Here is an 18625-nt window from a genome sequence, read left to right on the forward strand (position 1 = left end):
TGTACCCTTTTTTCTTTCTTTAAATGTTAGTTTCAAGTCTGTGATTTGATAATACATCTCGTTATTAAGTTATGACACTTGTTAACATTATAATAATGATATAATTATTTCTTTAAATTAAAAATAATAAAAATATAAATATCCGAATAAGCAAAGAATTTTTTTAAAATCAGGATTTAATTTTATAGCTTTCATAATTATTTTTTTTCATGTTTTTATAAAGAAATTTTTATTTTTTACATACACAAAATCTAAAAAAAGTATATATACTACATCTATCCACTTTTAAATGTCATAATTTCCTTTTCTAGAGTCAAACGATAATAATTTTAACTAAAATTTTACGATGTATTTTTTCATCATATTGATATGCAAAAAATTGAAATTTATAGTACTTTTCGTATAGTTTTTTAATATCTAAATTTTTTAATTAAAATATCAGATTAATGTAATCTAATTTAAAACTTTGAAAATTAGTCAAAGAGTAATATTTACTTTTATTTAACTTAATTTCATTACTTCCATTAATAGAATCATTTTTTTTTTTATTAAACTGAAAAAAATTAAAAAGTCACTCCCAAACCCACCCCTATTATAAAGATACATAACGCCTATTTTCATGCTTGTTGGATTCTGAAGTAGGAGTGATTCAGTTACTTTTCCAGGTTAGGGTTCTTTCTCATCTAATTTACTCTTCATTTATTGTTCATGCATTTCGATTTGAAGCTGATAAATAAAAATCTTTTGCAGCATTCTTTTAATTTGACTTCTGAATTTGTAAAATTTGATGTTATAAATCTGAAATCGAATCGAATCTATTGTTGTTGGTCAGCGAAAATGGAAGTGTTTTGTATGCAAAATGATGGAGTATATGCATAGTATAATTATTCATTTTTCTTTGTTAGAGTACAGCAACATACCCAGTATAATCGGGGTGAGGGTAGAGTGTAAGTGTGAAAAATGTTTAGACTTTTCAACCAGCTGATAGTGCGTAATTCATTCTCCTTCGGACTTGTTAGACTTTCAAACAGCTGATGTGCATAAAGATTTGGCAAAGCCTAGATTTAAGACAGACTAGACAGAGAAATGATGATAATTTGAATCTTATGGAAATTATGTATTTTTCTACCAGTGACATTATTTGAACCCTGCTTCTTTCTGTAATGGAACTTGAGAAAAGAAAATTAGGATGCTTTAGAATATACTGACATCATATTTCTGTGCTCAATACAGGAGACATGTTGATTAATGGATCTAACAAAGGAGAAGGAGAATGTTGTAAGGATCGCGAGGTACACCATTTTCTTTCCCTGCTATAGTGTGTGCTGTGAGGAGCTTTTCTTTGTTTATTATTGCTTATTTCTCTTTTCTCCAATTTAATTGTGATGGCATGAGAAAATTGATGAACCACATATGCCTTAGGTGCAACAAGGCACAATTGCGGCGCCTACATCAGGTCCCTTGTGCAAAACACTTTACTGCGTTCAAGGCCTGTATTATTTGCTCGTATTTATGATTAACCACAAGAGCTGTTGTCTATTAACTTCTGATAGTGGTCAAAATCCATGCAAGCATCTGCATAGCTAGATTCTCGTAGCGAGGTGCTTCGAGTTAGTGAAGCACTGTAGTAGCGCCAAAGCCCTTAACTGAGTTCTGAACAAATTAGCTTGTACATTATGTTATTACTGGATAATTACTTTGAAAGAGTTACACTATATGAAAAGAGAACATTACGTGAAGAATCTGATGGCTGTGTATGATTTGGTTAGAAAAGAAAAAAACTTATGAGCTCTGTCAATTTCAGTTTTATGTATTTAGAGCATCACAGTTGACAAGTTATGTACTCGGTGTGAACGATTTTATTTACAAATTTCTGTTTATGTTTATTATCGTTCACTTTTGTCACTCATGTCTATGGGGTTTCGGGCAGCTATGCGTGATGACTCTACAGTGATCATGGGCTTGTGATACCCTTTGGTGCCTTCATATAGATTATGCCTTAAATGCCTATGCCTAAAGATTTTTTGAATAATTGATTAAATATGTTGCTAGTATAATTACTCAAGTTGCTATAAGAAGTTGTACCTGCACACTGGTTTTTAAGCTTTTTGGTTTTGAATTGTCTGACTTGTTTATTTGATTTATATGATAACTGCAAAGGTTTTATCCGTGATTTATCTTTTAATTGTGCTTATAAAAAAATCTTTGGCCCATGAAAAGGACTCCCTTATCTAGTGCATTTCCACTGCCTATGAGAAGCTACATATGCAAAAATATTCAACAACAACATACCCAGTGTAGTTCCACACAGTGGGGTTTGGGGAGGGTAAAGTATGCAGACCTTACCTGGACCTCAGAGAAGCTACTTATGCAATAATATTCAACATGAAAATAGAATGTAATTTTGAAGATTTTGTATGTAGCACCAACTGGAACCTACCACAAATTAAACCACATGGTTACATAGTTATGTGCAGTTTATCTCAAAATAAAAATAAAAGATAGTTACGTGCAGTTTATAGAACACAGATACGCGGATCTTTACAGTTTTCTATGTAGCAGCAATATGGAAACTAATGTACTGCTGCTGATGAGGTTGTCCTTTCCCCCCTTTTCTCCAGGTCACGGTTGACCCAGCGAAACTTCCATCTTTGACTTGGCAGCGCAAGTTAAACTGTGATGATATTTCCCTTTCAGAATTCAATCTTATGCTGAAAGAAATGGTTACTCTGGTATGTGAATAAACTCTGATTTTCATGGTTTCACTGATTCGCGCCAACCTTCGTTTTACCAGACATCGTGGTTGAACATATTGAGAAATACTTTAGAATTTCAGGAGCTCTATACTTTTGTGAAGTCAGTCAAAAAGCATGTTTTCAAGCCGTTAGATCAATTAGGAGCTAACTGATAGCCGCTTTAGCTTTTTGGGAGTTTTGCTGTTCTAATCCTAGATTTGTTAAGTCAATGCTACTCATGTCTCTATGAGGCTGATTAAACACCTGTTATATAAGTATTTGATGTGAGTTGTACTTGAATTTCATGCATTAACTTAGAGCTAGTTAGACATGTTGTCAAATAAAAAAATAGCTACATCTGTTACCTTTGTCAAAAAAAAAAAAAAAAAAAAAAAAAAAAAAAAGAAAATGCATGCACCAGGAGCCTAAGTTGGTATTTTGAAAATCTTGTCACTTTCTACCTTGAACTCATTGTTTGTTATCTTGTGGTACTTTTTGTTTCATGTAGGCTCCATTAGGTTTCCGTCTATGGAAATATCTACAAGAAGAAAAAGCCAAAGGAAAGGTGATTTCCTTTTGTTTCAAGTTTAAGTATCATCATCTTTCTAATTATTAGATGCACTTGTCACCTATATTTTTGTCTTGCAGGATGCTCTGTTTATCAATCCTTTCATAAAAAGGGTCTACTCATCATGCCAAGGAGTTCCTATTGGTGGTATGGGGTATGATACTAGATATTCAGAATCTTTTGATTAGTCAAAGAAAAAAATTGCTGCACCTACTGTTATTAACATTTTAGTCATATTTGCATGATAATCCATTCTCTCTGTACAAAATTATAATACATTTTCATGTTATTGATACACTTTATTCTGCTCTCATTAAGATGTTAATGAATTCATATCATACACGGGGAATCTTTAGAATTCCCACTGGATCAGCACAGCTTTAATTTTTCTATTCACCGTAGAAAGGGGTTAATTATCCTACATGTCTGCGTACTGTTTGATTGAGTAGATATGTGATCTATTGCTAATATGTTGAAGCCAGTTCAACTGAATTATTTGGTATCTGTTATCTAAAAAGAAAGAACTTTCAGTGCAGGAAGCATAGGAAGAAGTTTCAAAGGAGAATTTTTGCGCTGGCAAATATTTCCTAGGATATGTGAAGATAAACCAGTTCTGGCAAACCAATTTTCTGTAAGTTCTATGAAGTATGACTATATAACTGTCAAGTGCTTTGCATTTCACAAGTGTATGATTTTCCTTTAATACTTCAGATGAGCTACTTTTTAACAAGAAAAGATTTGACGAAGGAGTTCAAATGAGTTGGTCACACTCATCTTTGATTTATGCGATCTTGTTGGGATAAATTACATTCCCACCGGGACTTTGTGATTTTTCCAGAAAAAACATTTGAACTTTGCGGGGAACCTATTATCCCCTTATCCTTGTAAGAAGTGTATCATTGACCGCCTTATATAGCAAAGACCACTGTAAGATAGGTGTGTGTCTAACACGCGGTGCCGCATGTCCAAAAAAATTATTTTGTTACTTCAGATTACCCACCATTCCTCTACCCCTTCGACATTCTCCCCTTCCTCCTCAAATACCCCCAGTCAAACTATCACCGTTGTTCTAGTCTTACTTTCTCACACCACAGTCTTGTCCATTATTCAAGATCCGTTCGAATAATGCACCAAAGGAAATACTCCTCTAGCATGCTGTCAGAAAAGCTTGCATACTTAAATGGACCAAATGTATATGCGTTGGCTACCTATAGAAGGCTTTTCTAAATCAAAGAAAAATATCATAAGCTTAGCACATTCTGCTGTTAATGGCTCTTTTCCTTGAGAAATTATTTGATTTCGTCGAGAGGGGTAGATCGGTTTAGATGGTTCAAAACAGTTCTAGCTATAAAAAAGATCATGAGAGAGCATTGGATGCTGAAATTAGTTATATTCAATTGATTTTTTGTTGTACCAAATTCAAAGATGTTTGATATTTTCTAATTTCCTGTTAATTGTGCGCCTCATTTCAAAGCAGTGCATGCTTCGCTTCTTGTCGCTTCAAGCCCCATTGACCTTATCATTTTTTGGTGCTTTTGCTTTCTAAAAATACTCGGGATATACTTTTATCTTGGTCTACTTAGTAGTATCCAATGTACATACATGCAGAAGTAAACTTTGAAAAATCATTCAAAAAAATTAGTTTACCAACGAGTTAAACAGTTCTATGCATGAGTACAGTTCCCTGGATGACAAAATAAGGTCTAGCAAATATGAAATTAGCTCCACTTTTTGATGGAAAGAGAAAAAAATGAATTTCTCAAACATGGGAGTGGTGTATGTTTGTTCAAAGGATTGCCTCCGTGAATATAACATTTTTGACTTAGCATATCAAGATTCTATAAGTTCTTAAACTAAAAAGCATCTGCAGCAGTGCTATATGAATTTTGACAGTCATTAAGAGCCTGCATGTGCAATAAAGAGGAATAGCAGGATTAAATCTGATCAATGTTAACGAAGCATTGGAGAAGAGACGGCGAGCAAAGATAGAAGCAGGAAAAACCTTATTTGCTGTTATTATTTCAGCGTGTGACCTCACTTAACTGTGAATTACTATTGCAGATATTTGTTACACGTCCAAATGGTGAAAAATATTCTACTGTGTTATGCCCGAGAACTCCAAAGTAAGGCACTATACTTTTCTTTGGTTATAAATGTTTTTAATTTTCTCACTGTTGTCTTGCCTTCTCATAATCTATGTTGCTCATACTCTTCAAAAATGTCGAAGGGTGCATATCGGATCCTCCAAGATTAGTGCAATTTTGGAGGTTCCGACACGGGTACGGCATCATTTTTGGAGAATCCGAGTAACATAGCTCACAGTATTTTATATTTATGGAAGAGATTCAGTGGTAAGGCCATTGATATTTTGTGAGTAAACAGTGATTCTTCAGCTTCTGGAATAGGATCTTGGGACTGGAATTTGGGTGGCCAAAATTCTACATATCATGGTCTTTATCCAAGAGCGTGGACTGTATACGATGGTAATTTTATGTTTGACCAATATATTCACTAGTTTGATGTGCTTCATTAGGGGTTGTCTTATATTTTCAATTTTTATCAAGGGGAACCTGATCCAGCACTCAGGATAGTATGCCGTCAGATCTCTCCTTTTATCCCCCACAACTACAAAGAGAGCAGCTTACCTACATCAGTCTTTACATTCACGGTTGGGAATATTCAGATCTCTTTTTAGCCCTCCATTTTTTTCTGGTGGAGATGTATTTTGTAGCATTAACTTTGCGGGTTGAATTTTATTTTGTTCAGCTGCATAACTTGGGAAATACGTCTGCAGATGTCACTTTGCTTTTCACCTGGGCAGTAAGTTTTCTCATGTGACTTTGATTTACTCAGTATTTCAGAATCCAGATTATGAATGCTGCTAATCCATCTTTCGGAATTTTGTATTATTTACTCGTTCTCAAGAATGGGAAGATAGTGAGTAAAACATTTGTTTTCTTCTTTCTTTTTTTGTGTTTACAGAATTCTGCTGGTGGAGATTCTGGAATTTCTGGCCATCATTTCAATTCAAAGTTTAGGTCAGATCACTTTTAGCAAGGTTATGACTTAGTCATAAGTCCCAATATTTTATTGAACTTCTGTTTTTGGTTCACCATTAGATATTGCCTGCTTTTCTGAAGCTGAAACTTTACATTGTTTGCTACTTCATGAATTTGTTACATTGCTAGTCAGTTCTGCCATGTTCTAAAGTAAATATGCTCTTTCTTTTCTAGGATCTCTCCTAAAAGTGAAACCTTTGCCTGACAATTCATGTTCAAGTAGTTAGATGGACTTACTGTTACATTTCTTGGTATGGATTCATCCTTTTTTCGTCTGTGAAAAGTCAAAAAGTAGCTTGTGGTACCGACATGCTCCCTATTAAAACAACGGAAAAAGGTCAAAACTACCCTTGAACTATATGAAAAGGTCTAAAAATACCCTCCATCCATCTTTTGGTCTAAAAATACCCTTCCATTCACCTTTTTGGCTCACCTATACCCCTCCACTCACCTTTTTGTCTCACTTACGGGTCATTCAACATTTTGACTAACTTATACCTTTATAACTAACAACCAAAGTTTATTTTATTTTATTTTTTTGAAAAAATTATTATTTGTCATTTTCTTATTAGATAAAATAAAAAACTCATCTTGATTAGTTTTTTTTCCCATTATCTATTCAAATAAAAAAATATATACCTCTTCAAGCCCCCAAATTTTTTTTAAAAAAATCTAGTAATTTTTGTATTTGCTCTAAAAAAAAAATTTAAAAAGTTTTTTTTTAAAATAATTAATATATTATAAGAATATTAATAGTGCCACACTATCTATATTCCTTTTTTTAAAAAAAAAAATTGTTAACTTAATTTTTTTGCTAATCTATGATAAATACTTTTCAAAGAAAAAGTTCCACAAACAATTTTACTTAAAAATTAACTCATTAAAAAAAAGAAAAAAAAAGTAGATGGACGGTCGTAGCCATAGGGAAAATTTAAGTAGGAAAATAGAGAAAAATGTGTGTAATGTATTTATGGATAAGATAATATATTATTATGATGATGACATAATAAATTTATTTATAAAATATTAATCATCTATATCATGTTTAGAATCTTGATTTAATTAATTAAATATTAGCCGTTAATTTTTTCTTATGTCATGAGTCTTCAATCTAAGTAAAAATTTGAGGAAGTGGAGAGGAGTTGGATTCAAAAATAAATAAATAATAAAAAACTACAATATATTTTTTATATAAAAAAAATTGGGATCTTGAAGAGGTATATTGCTTTGGTTTGGATAAATAATGAGAAATAATCTAATTGAGGTGGACTCTTTATATTATCCAATAGGAGAATGACACATAATAAATATTTTTTTAAAAATAAAAAATAAAGAGAGAATTGTTAGTTTCAAGGGTATAAGTGAGCCAAAAAGGTGAATGGAAGGGTATTTTTAGACCAAAAGATGGATGAAGGGTATTTTTAAAACCTTTTCCTATAGTTTAGGAGTATTTTTGGCCCTTTTCCGTTAAAACAAAGGGTAGACATTCTGAAGTCTGCCCTGAAAAATCCTGCCAAATCCTATAGGATAATACTATTTGGGACAGCGTACGCAGGACACACTTCACTCATCATTCTGGGTTCCAGCTTTAAAGACACTTCACTTGCCACTTTAAGCTTTATTCTTGAAATATGCGCAAATTAATGTAACAGAAAAATAAAAGGAACCAGAAAAGTGACTGTTTTCTTGGGATTATTTGACTTGGTAGTCTAAAGGAAATGTTCAACCTTTTCTCTGAAAATCTTCTTTTGTTTGTTGTCAATAACAATAACTTGTTCTTTGATGATGGATTTTAGAACGGAAGATGGAGTCCAAGGCGTACTCTTGCACCACATGTAAGTTTCATCCTCTTGTTAAAGAAAAAAATGAAAGGAAAAACTAAACAAAAATGAAAAAGAAAAAGAAAATGAGAGACTTGATTACGAGTTTTTTCACAGTTGAACAATAAATTGGAATGCTGTAGAAAATCTGTATTACCATACTCTGTGAATGCAGGACTTCCAAAGAACTTCCTTCTGTGACTTTTGCAATTGCAGCAGAGGAAAATGATGCAGTTCACGTCTCTGAGTGTCCTTTCTTTGTGATATCTGGTGACTCCCAGGGTATTACAGCAAAAGACATGTGGAATGAAGTTAAAAAGGTGTTTGCAATTGCTTAAAAATGGTCTAACTTTGTTTATGATTTTCAAATTCGATTTCACGGGGGTGCCAGATCTGGACCTTTTCTACCAGCATATTACACATGCATTACCCACTAATTGAACGACTCCCTCCGTTTCTATTTGATTGTCATGTTTTGACTTGACATGAAGTTTAAGAAAGTAAAGAAGACTTTTGAATTTTGTGGTTTTAAATTAAAGATACGTAGAATTTACCAAAATGTCATTTAATCTAGTGGTCTTAAACATGTCATGTGGACAGTTGAATTTAAAGAGTTGTCAAAAAAGGGAAGAGGCATTCTTTTTTAAATGGACTAAAAGGGAATGTAGGACAAACAAACTAAAACGGAGGGAGTATGACTTTAACCATTTATGTTTATTTTCTATCGTAGCTAAATGTCTTTCGTGATTCAATATACTACGTGTCCTTGACATATCTTTTGATCATTTGATGGGACTCTTGATTTCCTACCCTTAAGTTGTGAGAACTTGTTGAGTTTTTATGACATCGTAACATTGTTGATATCTCAGAATTCTGACAACTGAATTTCCTTGAAAGAAGATTTTGATTTGACTTTTTATCAAAGGTATACTCTTTCTTCCCCACTTCCGAATTTTCTTGAACCATCTTCTTCACACTTCGAGGGGCAGATAGAGTGAGCAGCAGGCAATATATATATATATATATTGTGAGAGGACAAATCCTCAAAATCATACTTTCTACCCCCTCAGCAAAGAAGCTAGAAAAAAGGGTAAGAAATCCTATGTGTTGCCAATCCACCTGACACCTCCAAAGGTCTTCATTGATTACCATATCTCAATTTATTCAGCTACTAGGCCAGTACCAGAAATAGAAAGAAGGGAAGTGTCTAATTAGTGTAGAAGGCTCCAAACCTATTTTAATTGCAGATTAAACTTATTCTTGGTGCTTGCAAAAGCAGCTTAACAGTTCCATTCTCTGCATCATACTCTTTGAAATTGTGTATGTCTGTGTGGCTCTTTCATATTTTGTCTCCATCAAGATATCTTCCTGGAATTAACGGTGACTTCAATAACTGAACATTTGGATTGTTGAAGCAATTTGAAACGTTATAGAGGACTCTCCTCTGTCTCTGTGTGGCGTTTGGCCATAATTTTTTTTTACTTTTTTTTTTTTTGGGAGTTGAACTACAGAAAATACGTTGGCCATAAAATTCCATAATTCAACTTCAATTTGAATTTCAGAATTTTCAGAAATTTGAATAACACAAAAAAGCTGTTTTCACTCCACAAGTCCATATTACTCACAAAAATTGAAAAACAACTCCAATTTTGTATTCATGGCCAAACACAAAATTTTCAAATTTCATTTTTCACTTTGAAAACAAAAACTACTTTTTTCCATTTTTACAATGAAATATGGCCAAACGGTAACTTAACGTGCTTCTGGTGTTAGAAGTTTCCGCTGTTGCTGGATGACTAGTTGCTTACTCTGTGCGCCTAAAGCAGTTTTTCACATCATTATTACTAAGGCTTCTGAAGAATTCCTGAGAACATCTATCAGCTGTTCTAAATAAGAATATTAGTTTATAGAATAAAGACTCAGCAAGCAATGATTTCTTCATGGTATTATTTTGAATTTTTTTCTGGTTATATTGCTTCTTATGTCCACCTTGAAGGGGAAGTATACATGATTCAAACCCATTCTATATTAAAATATTACAAAAAAAAGTGTTTCTCATTTGATTTTCCTTGTTTCTATTTTAATGTCATTCTTTTGTAGGTTATCTAACTTTCAATAACTGATTCTATACATGAGATATCATTAATAAAATTAGAACTTATCAAAGGGGAAAAAAAACATTCTTGACAGACTTTGACCTGTTTCTGCTCTGATAGCATGGATCCTTTGACCACCTTCAATCTGAGGAAAAGTCAATGCCTTCTGAACCGGGATCACTTGTTGGAGCAGCAGTTGCAGCTTCACTAACTATTCCAGCAGATGATGTAAGAAGTGCAACATTCTCATTGGCATGGGCCTGCCCTGAAATTAATTTTGGAGGTGGTAAAACTTATCAGAGGCAAGTAGTTATAACATTCTCGACCTTATTTGTACACATGAAATAGATGTTTCTTATGCTTTTGCTGATTAATGTTGCTCTATGAACAGGCGCTACACTAAGTTTTATGGTACTACGGTTCATGCTGCTGCAAAAATTGCACATGATGCTATCCAAGGTAAAGCTTGTGCTCCGAATGTTTTGAACATGGACATTTTGATAATATGGGGTTCCATTTACTATTTTTCCTTGTCTTCTTCTGTTGATATAACTACCTAAGATCCTCAAGAGTGTACATATCCAAAAATCATATTTTAAAATTTTATTTTCTTGATGGGACTCAGAGCATACTCAGTGGGAGTCACAAATAGAAGAATGGCAAAAACCTATTATTGAAGACAAGAGGCTTCCCGAATGGTGAGCTTTAATTTTCTTGTGTGCACCATAATTACCAACAACAAAATATTATAGCCAGTGAAGTCCCACAAGTGGGGTACACCATGAAAAAGATTATAGAACAATATTGAGAGTAAAAATACAACTCTTTATGTTTTCTCTTCTCAGTCAACTCATGCACATAAGTGGTTCTTATATAGCCCTACGACTATCTATTGTACTTAAGTATTAGGATTCTACATTCTAATTCTAAACTATATCAAACTAATCTATTGTAAATATATTAACGTTAGAATTCTATATAATAATCTTAAACTATGTTGCTTTCTACCATCCCCTCAAGCTGGAGGTTGGCAATCATGGAACTCCAAGTTTGCTCCAGAGTCCATGTAAAGATTGTTGTCTGATGGTTCATTGCTTGTTGTGGAGTTTCCTTTTGAGATTGGTAGGAGTGATCCCACCTTTAAAAACAAGAGATAGCAGTGTGGTTGTTTCTTCCACAAATGTGGTATGGGTTTGCATGTCCTCTTCCATGGGAAGAGTTGCCTCTACCTCTACCAAACGACCCTTGTGTTTTATGGGTCTTGAAAAGCCACGACATCCTTCTCGCTATCTTCATCTCTCATATCGTATCCTCTCAGTGCATTAATATATTGAGTGAAGGTTGCATGTGGAGCTTTCCCCAGCATAACAATCCTCAAGGTCTTCTATTTGTTTCCAAGACCCTTAGCAAATTTTATAACCTTGCTATCTTCATCTAATGGGTTGCGTGTTGCGGTGAGACTATCACAAATTCCTTTGAATTCTTTTATGTATTTATCTACAGATTTCAATCTCATCTTGATACTCTGAATTTGTTGCTGCAATTGAAATTCCTTATCCTGTAGCTTGTAAGTAATTGTCCTCAAGACCCTCCTGAATTTGTTTGATCGAACTGCAGCCAATAATAAAAAACATTGACTCTTCATTTATTGTTCCAGTTAGTCAACTTCTCGCGAAGATGTCTTTTTCTTCCCATTCTATGAACTTAGGGTTGTTTGTTTTCTTCATCGTCCTTTTTATTTACCACAACCTTAGATGATGGTTCATTCACAATATCATCAGCTTATCTGGGTTCTCCAAACAGGAAAATTTGAGAATTTCAATTTTATGGGACATATAATTATGAATTGATGGAGAGATCCTGGTGAAAGGGAGAGAGTGGAAGAATAATTGGCCGTTAAAGAACGTGGAACAGGGTTCAGAATACAGAATAAATTAGGTTAGAATCAAAATTCTGATACCATGAAGAAGATTATAGAACAATACTGTGTGTTTCTCAAAAAAAAAAATACAACTCTTTATCTTTTATCTTCTCAGTTAACTCATGCACATTGGTGGTTCTTATATAGCCCTACGAGTATCTATTGTACTACATATTAGGATTTTACATTCTAATCATAAACTATATCAAACTAACTTATTGTAAACATATTAACTTTTAGGATTCTACATCATAATCCTAAACTATGTTGCTTTCTATGTATTACCATATTTGAGAATTATTTTGTGGATTTTTTGCAGGTACCCAATAACACTCTTCAATGAGCTCTATTATTTAAATGCAGGAGGGACAATTTGGACAGGTATGCTTTGATTTCATATGCTTTAACAGTGCTTTAATAAGCTGAGTGTAGCCGATTCATGATCCTTTTTATTTTATTTTATTTTTAGATGGATTGCCACCAGTTCAAAGTGTATCAACAATTGGGAAAAGATTTTCCATTGAAAGATCTAGTTCGGATGTTGAGAGAAGTGCTCATTTAACCCATTCAGATGGCACTGCTGTTAGCATTCTTGAGAGGATGGGTTCGGTGTTTGAGGAACTTCATACTCCTGTCTCAGTAAATGCTGCTATCGGAACAAATCTTCTTCAGAAGGGAGAGGAAAATATTGGCCAGTTCCTCTACCTTGAAGGAATTGAATATCATATGTGTAACACATATGATGTTCATTTTTATGCATCGTTTGCTTTGGCCATGCTATTCCCAAAACTTGAACTTAGCATACAACGAGACTATGCAGCTGCTGTGATGATGCATGATCCTAGTAAGAGAAAACTCTTGGATGATGGAATGTCAGCGACAAGGAATGTTCTTGGCGCTCTTCCTCATGATATTGGAATGGATGATCCATGGTTTGAAGTAAATTACTATTGCCTGTATAACACAGATAGGTGGAAAGATTTGAACCCAAAATTTGTTCTTCAAGTTTACAGGGATTTTGTTGCGACAGGTGACAAAAAGTTTGCCGAAGCTGTTTGGCCGTCTGTGTATATGGCAATAGCTTTCATGGACCAATTTGATAAGGATGGGGATGGGATGATCGAAAATGATGGATTTCCTGATCAGACATATGATGTATGGTCTGTCTCTGGTGTGAGTGCTTACTGTGGTGGCCTATGGGTGGCAGCTTTGCAGGCTGCATCAGCCCTAGCTCGAGAAGTAGGTGACAAGGGTTCTGAAGACTACTTTTGGTTTAAGTTTCAAAAAGCAAAGGAAGTTTATCAAAAATTGTGGAATGGTTCTTACTTCAACTATGATAATAGTGGCAGTGCCGTAAGCTCATCCATTCAAGCTGATCAATTGGCTGGCCAATGGTATGCATCAAAGTGCTTTTATATATATCAAGACTGAAGAATAAATATTGGAAACAGAATTACCCTTCTTTTACTTCAGTTTCTTACTAGCAGCCTCCAGTCCTTTTATCTTAGGTTGAAAATTATAATTATACAATATACAGACACAAAGATAAAAATATATTTCTATTTATGAGTATATGGCAAAATGGCTAGGTAAATTTGTTTCAGTTTCTGTATCTTGGGTGGCAAAGCCTATATAGCCTTGTGGGTCAGATCACATCCATTAGCCTGCTTGACCCAAAATAGCTGGAGCCTTTTGAAGTATTTGTTTTTATGTCGTTGCATTTTTCAAATCATGATTCTTCTGCACCCTTCTTCTCGTATCTACGGTGCATGCCTATGCAATCTCCTATGTGCATTCCACACTGAACATCTGCTTATATCAATATAGGTAATGCAGTTGGTTATGTTATTGATGCCTCTTCTTCTTTCATGATCACCATTTTCTTTATTTGTAGGTATGCTCGAGCATGTGGTCTTCTACCAATTGTTGATGAAGAAAAAGCTAAAACCGCACTTGAGACAGTGTTCAATTTCAATGTCATGAAGGTCAAGGATGGGAGGCGTGGAGCAGTGAATGGAATGCGGCCCAGTGGAGAACCTGACTCATCTAGTTTGCAGTCAAGGGAGATATGGTCTGGAGTTACATATGCTGTAGCTGCAGCCATGATTCATGAAGACATGGTGGATACGGGATTTAAAACTGCAGCTGGAGTCTATGAAACTGTTTGGTCTGAAGATGGCTTTGGGTAAGTGAAGTTCCTGTTCTTTCCTTCATTTGTTTGAGGTAACTTCATGTTTTGTAAGCTTTTGTTCATTGGACTACAAGAATTCAAGCAAAAACCTTGGCTAGTGGTATTGGGTATTTCTTGTCATGTTTATTTGAGGCTGTTAGGTAATAGGATTGCCCCTAAAGGGGATTTTAATCTCCTGGGATACTCCACCCATTGCCTTAAGGTTTTGGATTAGAGTTCAGATTCTTTCACATGGTATCAGAGCGAAATTTGGTTAGCCCACTTTCACTATTGTTCTCTCTACATTTTGTTTGCTACGCTGTCTCTCTCAGATCAACCTATCGACTTAAACTAACTTTGTTACCGACTAACTCCTTAACCTATTGAACATTCTCTCTCTCTACTTCGAGTCTACCCTTCAAACTTCTCCAAGAGAAAGAAAAGAAACGAAGTGTTCAAATCTCCAGACCCAATTCTATTGAGCCTACTCTCTCCCTCTCCCTCTCTCTCTCTCTCTCTCTCTCTCTCTCTCTCTCTCTCTCTCTCTCTCTCTCTCTCTCTCTCTCTCTCTCTCTCTCTCTCTCTCTCTCTCTCTCTCTCTCTCTCTCTCTCTCTCTCTCTCTCTCTCTCTCTCTCTCTCTCTCTCTCTCTCTCTCTCTCTCTCTCTCTCTCTCTCTCTCTCTCTCTCTCTCTCTCTCTCTCTCTCTCTCTCTCTCTCTCTCTCTCTCTCTCTCTCTCTCTCTCTCTCTCTCTCTCTCTCTCTCTCTCTCTCTCTCTCTCTCTCTCTCTCTCTCTCTCTCTCTCTCTCTCTCTCTCTCTCTCTCTCTCTCTCTCTCTCTCTCTCTCTCTCTCTCTCTCTCTCTCTCTCTCTCTCTCTCTCTCTCTCTCTCTCTCTCTCTCTCTCTCTCTCTCTCTCTCTCTCTCTCTCTCTCTCTCCACTTTAAACCTACGCCAGTCTTCTCCAATATAATGAAGAAAAATCTCTTCAACTCACATAGAATTAGGTTACACGTGCTGAGAGTGTTGGATAATACAATTGTCCCTCATTGGTTGTGTAAGGATTTTCAAAGGGATTTAGATACCTGCGCTACTTCACCCATTGCCTTAAGGATTTGATTGATGATTAGATCTCCTGTAGCTTTTGTTCAGTAGCAATTCTTCTTAGAAGGCTCCAACTCTACAACAACAAGCCTAGTCTGATCCCACAAGTGAGGTATACACAGTCCTTACCCCCTACCTTGTGTGAGGTAGAGAGGTTGTCTCCAATGGACCCTCGACTCAAGAAGGCTCCAACTATATCATTGTACTTTTTGGAGTAACATTGACATCAGTATTTGGCAACTCTCGTAGGTTGTGAGATTTTTCCCTATTCCTTGCTTGCTAAATCTGTTCTTCCTCATTCGCAGCTATGCTTTTCAGACCCCAGAAGGTTGGAACACAGAAGGCCGATACAGAGCTCTGGGTTACATGCGTCCTTTGGCAATCTGGGCAATGCAGTGGGCATTGAACCCACCTAAGATTCCCAAGCAAGAGGTGAAGCCAAAACTGGAGGCAGATTCATTGTCTAGGCAACATGCTGGTTTTCAAGCGGTAGCTCGTCTTCTAAAGCTGCCCAAAGAGAAAGATGCTAGAAGTGTTTTTCAGGTCCTTTTCGATTACACCTGTAAAAGAATAACAGGCTAATAGAAGCTTTCTGAAAGAACCTGCATTCTCATATACCAGAACAAATATTCTTGATCAATTCCTTGTGGATGGATACATTCATTGTTATTCTTCTGAATAAGAGATGGGAAGAGTCAAGTTACAAATGTGTATCTGTTTGTACCAGACAGAATTCATGTGGAAAGAAAGTTGGCAATTTGTGTGTTTCATAGAAAATGATTCATATATTTTTACATCTCACTTTTCTCAGTTTTATATCAATGTAGATAGTAATTTCTAAAATACGTACACAAAATAAACTTACACTGCTCGAAAACTACTGTAAACATTAATTTGTGATGGAGTTTTAGTCTTTATTCAAACCCTCACAACTTGAATCCAAACTGTTGTACTAGTTAAGTTGACACCATTTGCACAAAATTTTGCATACGCCACTAGACCTGAGTGAAGAGTAAATCCACAAGATGTATCGCCCTTTAAATTAGAGCGTTGATTCTTACTTCATTGAAGATTTTTTTTGAAGTATATTAGCTAGTTATTTTTTGGTATTTTTTTCACAAGGTAGAAAAAGGTCTGCATACGCACTACATTTAGTTGGTGTTTTTTTCACAACGGTTCTTGCTTTTCTAAAACGTCAAATATTTTTAAAACAAATTTAGTTATAGTCAAATACATCACTGATAATTTATTACTATATGTATAGACACATTTAATCAAGTTTTAGGTGACATAGGAACATCCCCCAAAGAAAGTTCCCCTTTATTAATCAAAACAAAATTCAAAGAACATGAAATTTATTTAATTTAATGTGACAGTTACTGTCCGTTAATTTCCCATCCAATTGGAACACATAAGTTCCAAAATTCTTGGATCACCAGACACCCTTTTATAAGTTGGATTTTCTATCCAAAACTCATACTTCCTCTGTCTCTTTTGTTTCATCAACACTGCAAAAATTTAAAAATTCAATCTTCTTATTTTGAATAGAGCGGTTTTCCATCATATGGGAAATGGAAAACCGCTCTTTCAATATTCTCTCTGTTGATTCTGTTGAAATTTCTGTGTATGTACAAGGAATTGCTATAACAAAATCTAATTTTTTGAGTTCTTGTAAGTTGTTTGGTAGTTCCCCGTCTTTCGTTTTATGATAAATTTATTCATAATTTGAAAAAGTTGTGATCTTTAGTCCAGATTGTGGATTTTGTTTTGACACTAAAATCAAGATTGGTGTCATTTGATCTTGAGTGCACACTATGGCTGAATTTTCCAAATGTTCATGTCTTAAGCCTACTAAGTGGTTGAAAGGAAAAGTGATTGGATCAGGATCATTTGGGAGTGTTCATTTGGCAATGGACAAGGCGACCGGAGGATTTTTCGTGTTGAAATCTACAGAGTCAGAGGCAGGATTTAAGTGTCTTGAGAATGAAGTTGAAATTCTTGAGAATTTGGATTCACCACATATTGTTAAATTCATTGGTAAAGATTTGTCTTTTGAAGCAAATGGTAAGAGAAAGTTGAGTCTTTTTCTTGAATTCATGACAGGAGGGAGTTTAGCTGATGTAGCAGAGAAATTTGGAGGGTCATTAGATGAAGAAGTAATTTGTTTGTATACAAAAGGAATATTAAAAGGTTTAAAATATCTTCATGAAAATGGAATTGTGCATTGTGATCTCAAGTGTAAGAATATATTGTTAGGTACTAGTGGAGAAATCAAATTAGCAGATTTGGGATGTGCAAAAAGAATAAAAGACCATAAGGTAAAAGGCATAACAAAATCTCTATCAAAGTCTATTGGTGGCACACCTTTATGGATGGCACCAGAGATTTTGAGGAATGAAGAGTTAGATTTTGCTGCTGATATATGGTCTTTAGGTTGCACAATAATCGAAATGGCGACGGGGAAAACACCATGGGGAGGTGATATATGTACAAATCCCCTGGCTGCAGTGTTGAAAATTGCTTGTAGTAATGAAATGCCACAATTTCCATCACATTTTTCTGATGTTGGTTTGGATTTCTTGGCTAAATGTTTGGAAAGGGATAGTAAAAAGAGGTGGAAAGTTGAACAATTGCTTGATCATCCATTTGTTTCAAAGGGTAATTCAGTAAAAATCAAGAATTTTAAAGTTGCTAGTACACCTGCTAGTGTTTTAGACGGTGGAATTTTCTCCGAGATGGATTTCTCAGATGATCAATTATCAAGTGATGAAGATGAATCTACGAGTGAAAATGCATTACGCGATCACGGGTTTTGGATCTCAACAAGAGGAGGGAAAATGGACTTGGAATCATCAGAAAGTTGGATTAATGTGAGGAATTAGTTGTAAATTTTTCAAGAAAATCATATTTATTTTATTTTTTTGTTGAGGAAGTTGTAAATAGACTAGGTGAATTTTGTATTGCATGTGTATGAAATTGTGATTTTTTTTAGAATATGTTAGGATTTTTTTTTCTCTCTTTATTATTTGAGGAGGCTACTTAGGGATGTGAATTATTGTACTATATTGGCACACTGCTTAGTTTGCTTCCTTGTTGAATAACGTTCTTGTTTTAAATCAGTGAGTAAATGTAAATACTTTAATTGATTTGCATAG

General features: G+C 34.9%; 2 protein-coding genes across 2 annotated transcripts; both read left to right on the plus strand.

Moving 5' to 3' along the window:
* The first annotated feature begins 562 nt into the window (after positions 1-562).
* LOC102582522 (non-lysosomal glucosylceramidase-like) lies at positions 563-16266 on the plus strand. Its single transcript, XM_006349240.2, has 20 exons — positions 563-665; positions 1234-1292; positions 2622-2732; positions 3244-3300; positions 3384-3457; positions 3835-3934; positions 5365-5426; positions 5686-5786; positions 5868-5971; positions 6070-6123; positions 6286-6341; positions 8159-8197; positions 8358-8502; positions 10399-10580; positions 10670-10737; positions 10904-10976; positions 12519-12580; positions 12669-13593; positions 14094-14384; positions 15776-16266. Exons 2-20 carry the CDS (start codon positions 1239-1241, stop codon positions 16050-16052), a joined length of 2835 nt encoding a protein of 944 aa, XP_006349302.1. The 5' UTR covers positions 563-665; positions 1234-1238; the 3' UTR covers positions 16053-16266.
* Positions 16267-17202: 936 nt separating this feature from the next.
* On the plus strand, positions 17203-18359 carry LOC102582869 (mitogen-activated protein kinase kinase kinase NPK1-like). Its single transcript, XM_006349241.1, has one exon. The coding sequence runs from the start codon at positions 17285-17287 to the stop codon at positions 18350-18352; it is 1068 nt and encodes a 355-aa protein (XP_006349303.1). The 5' UTR covers positions 17203-17284; the 3' UTR covers positions 18353-18359.
* Positions 18360-18625: the final 266 nt, after the last annotated feature.

Source organism: Solanum tuberosum, unplaced genomic scaffold (assembly GCF_000226075.1).
Source record: "Solanum tuberosum cultivar DM 1-3 516 R44 unplaced genomic scaffold, SolTub_3.0 scf00105, whole genome shotgun sequence".
NCBI classification, from domain to species: domain Eukaryota; kingdom Viridiplantae; phylum Streptophyta; class Magnoliopsida; order Solanales; family Solanaceae; genus Solanum; species Solanum tuberosum.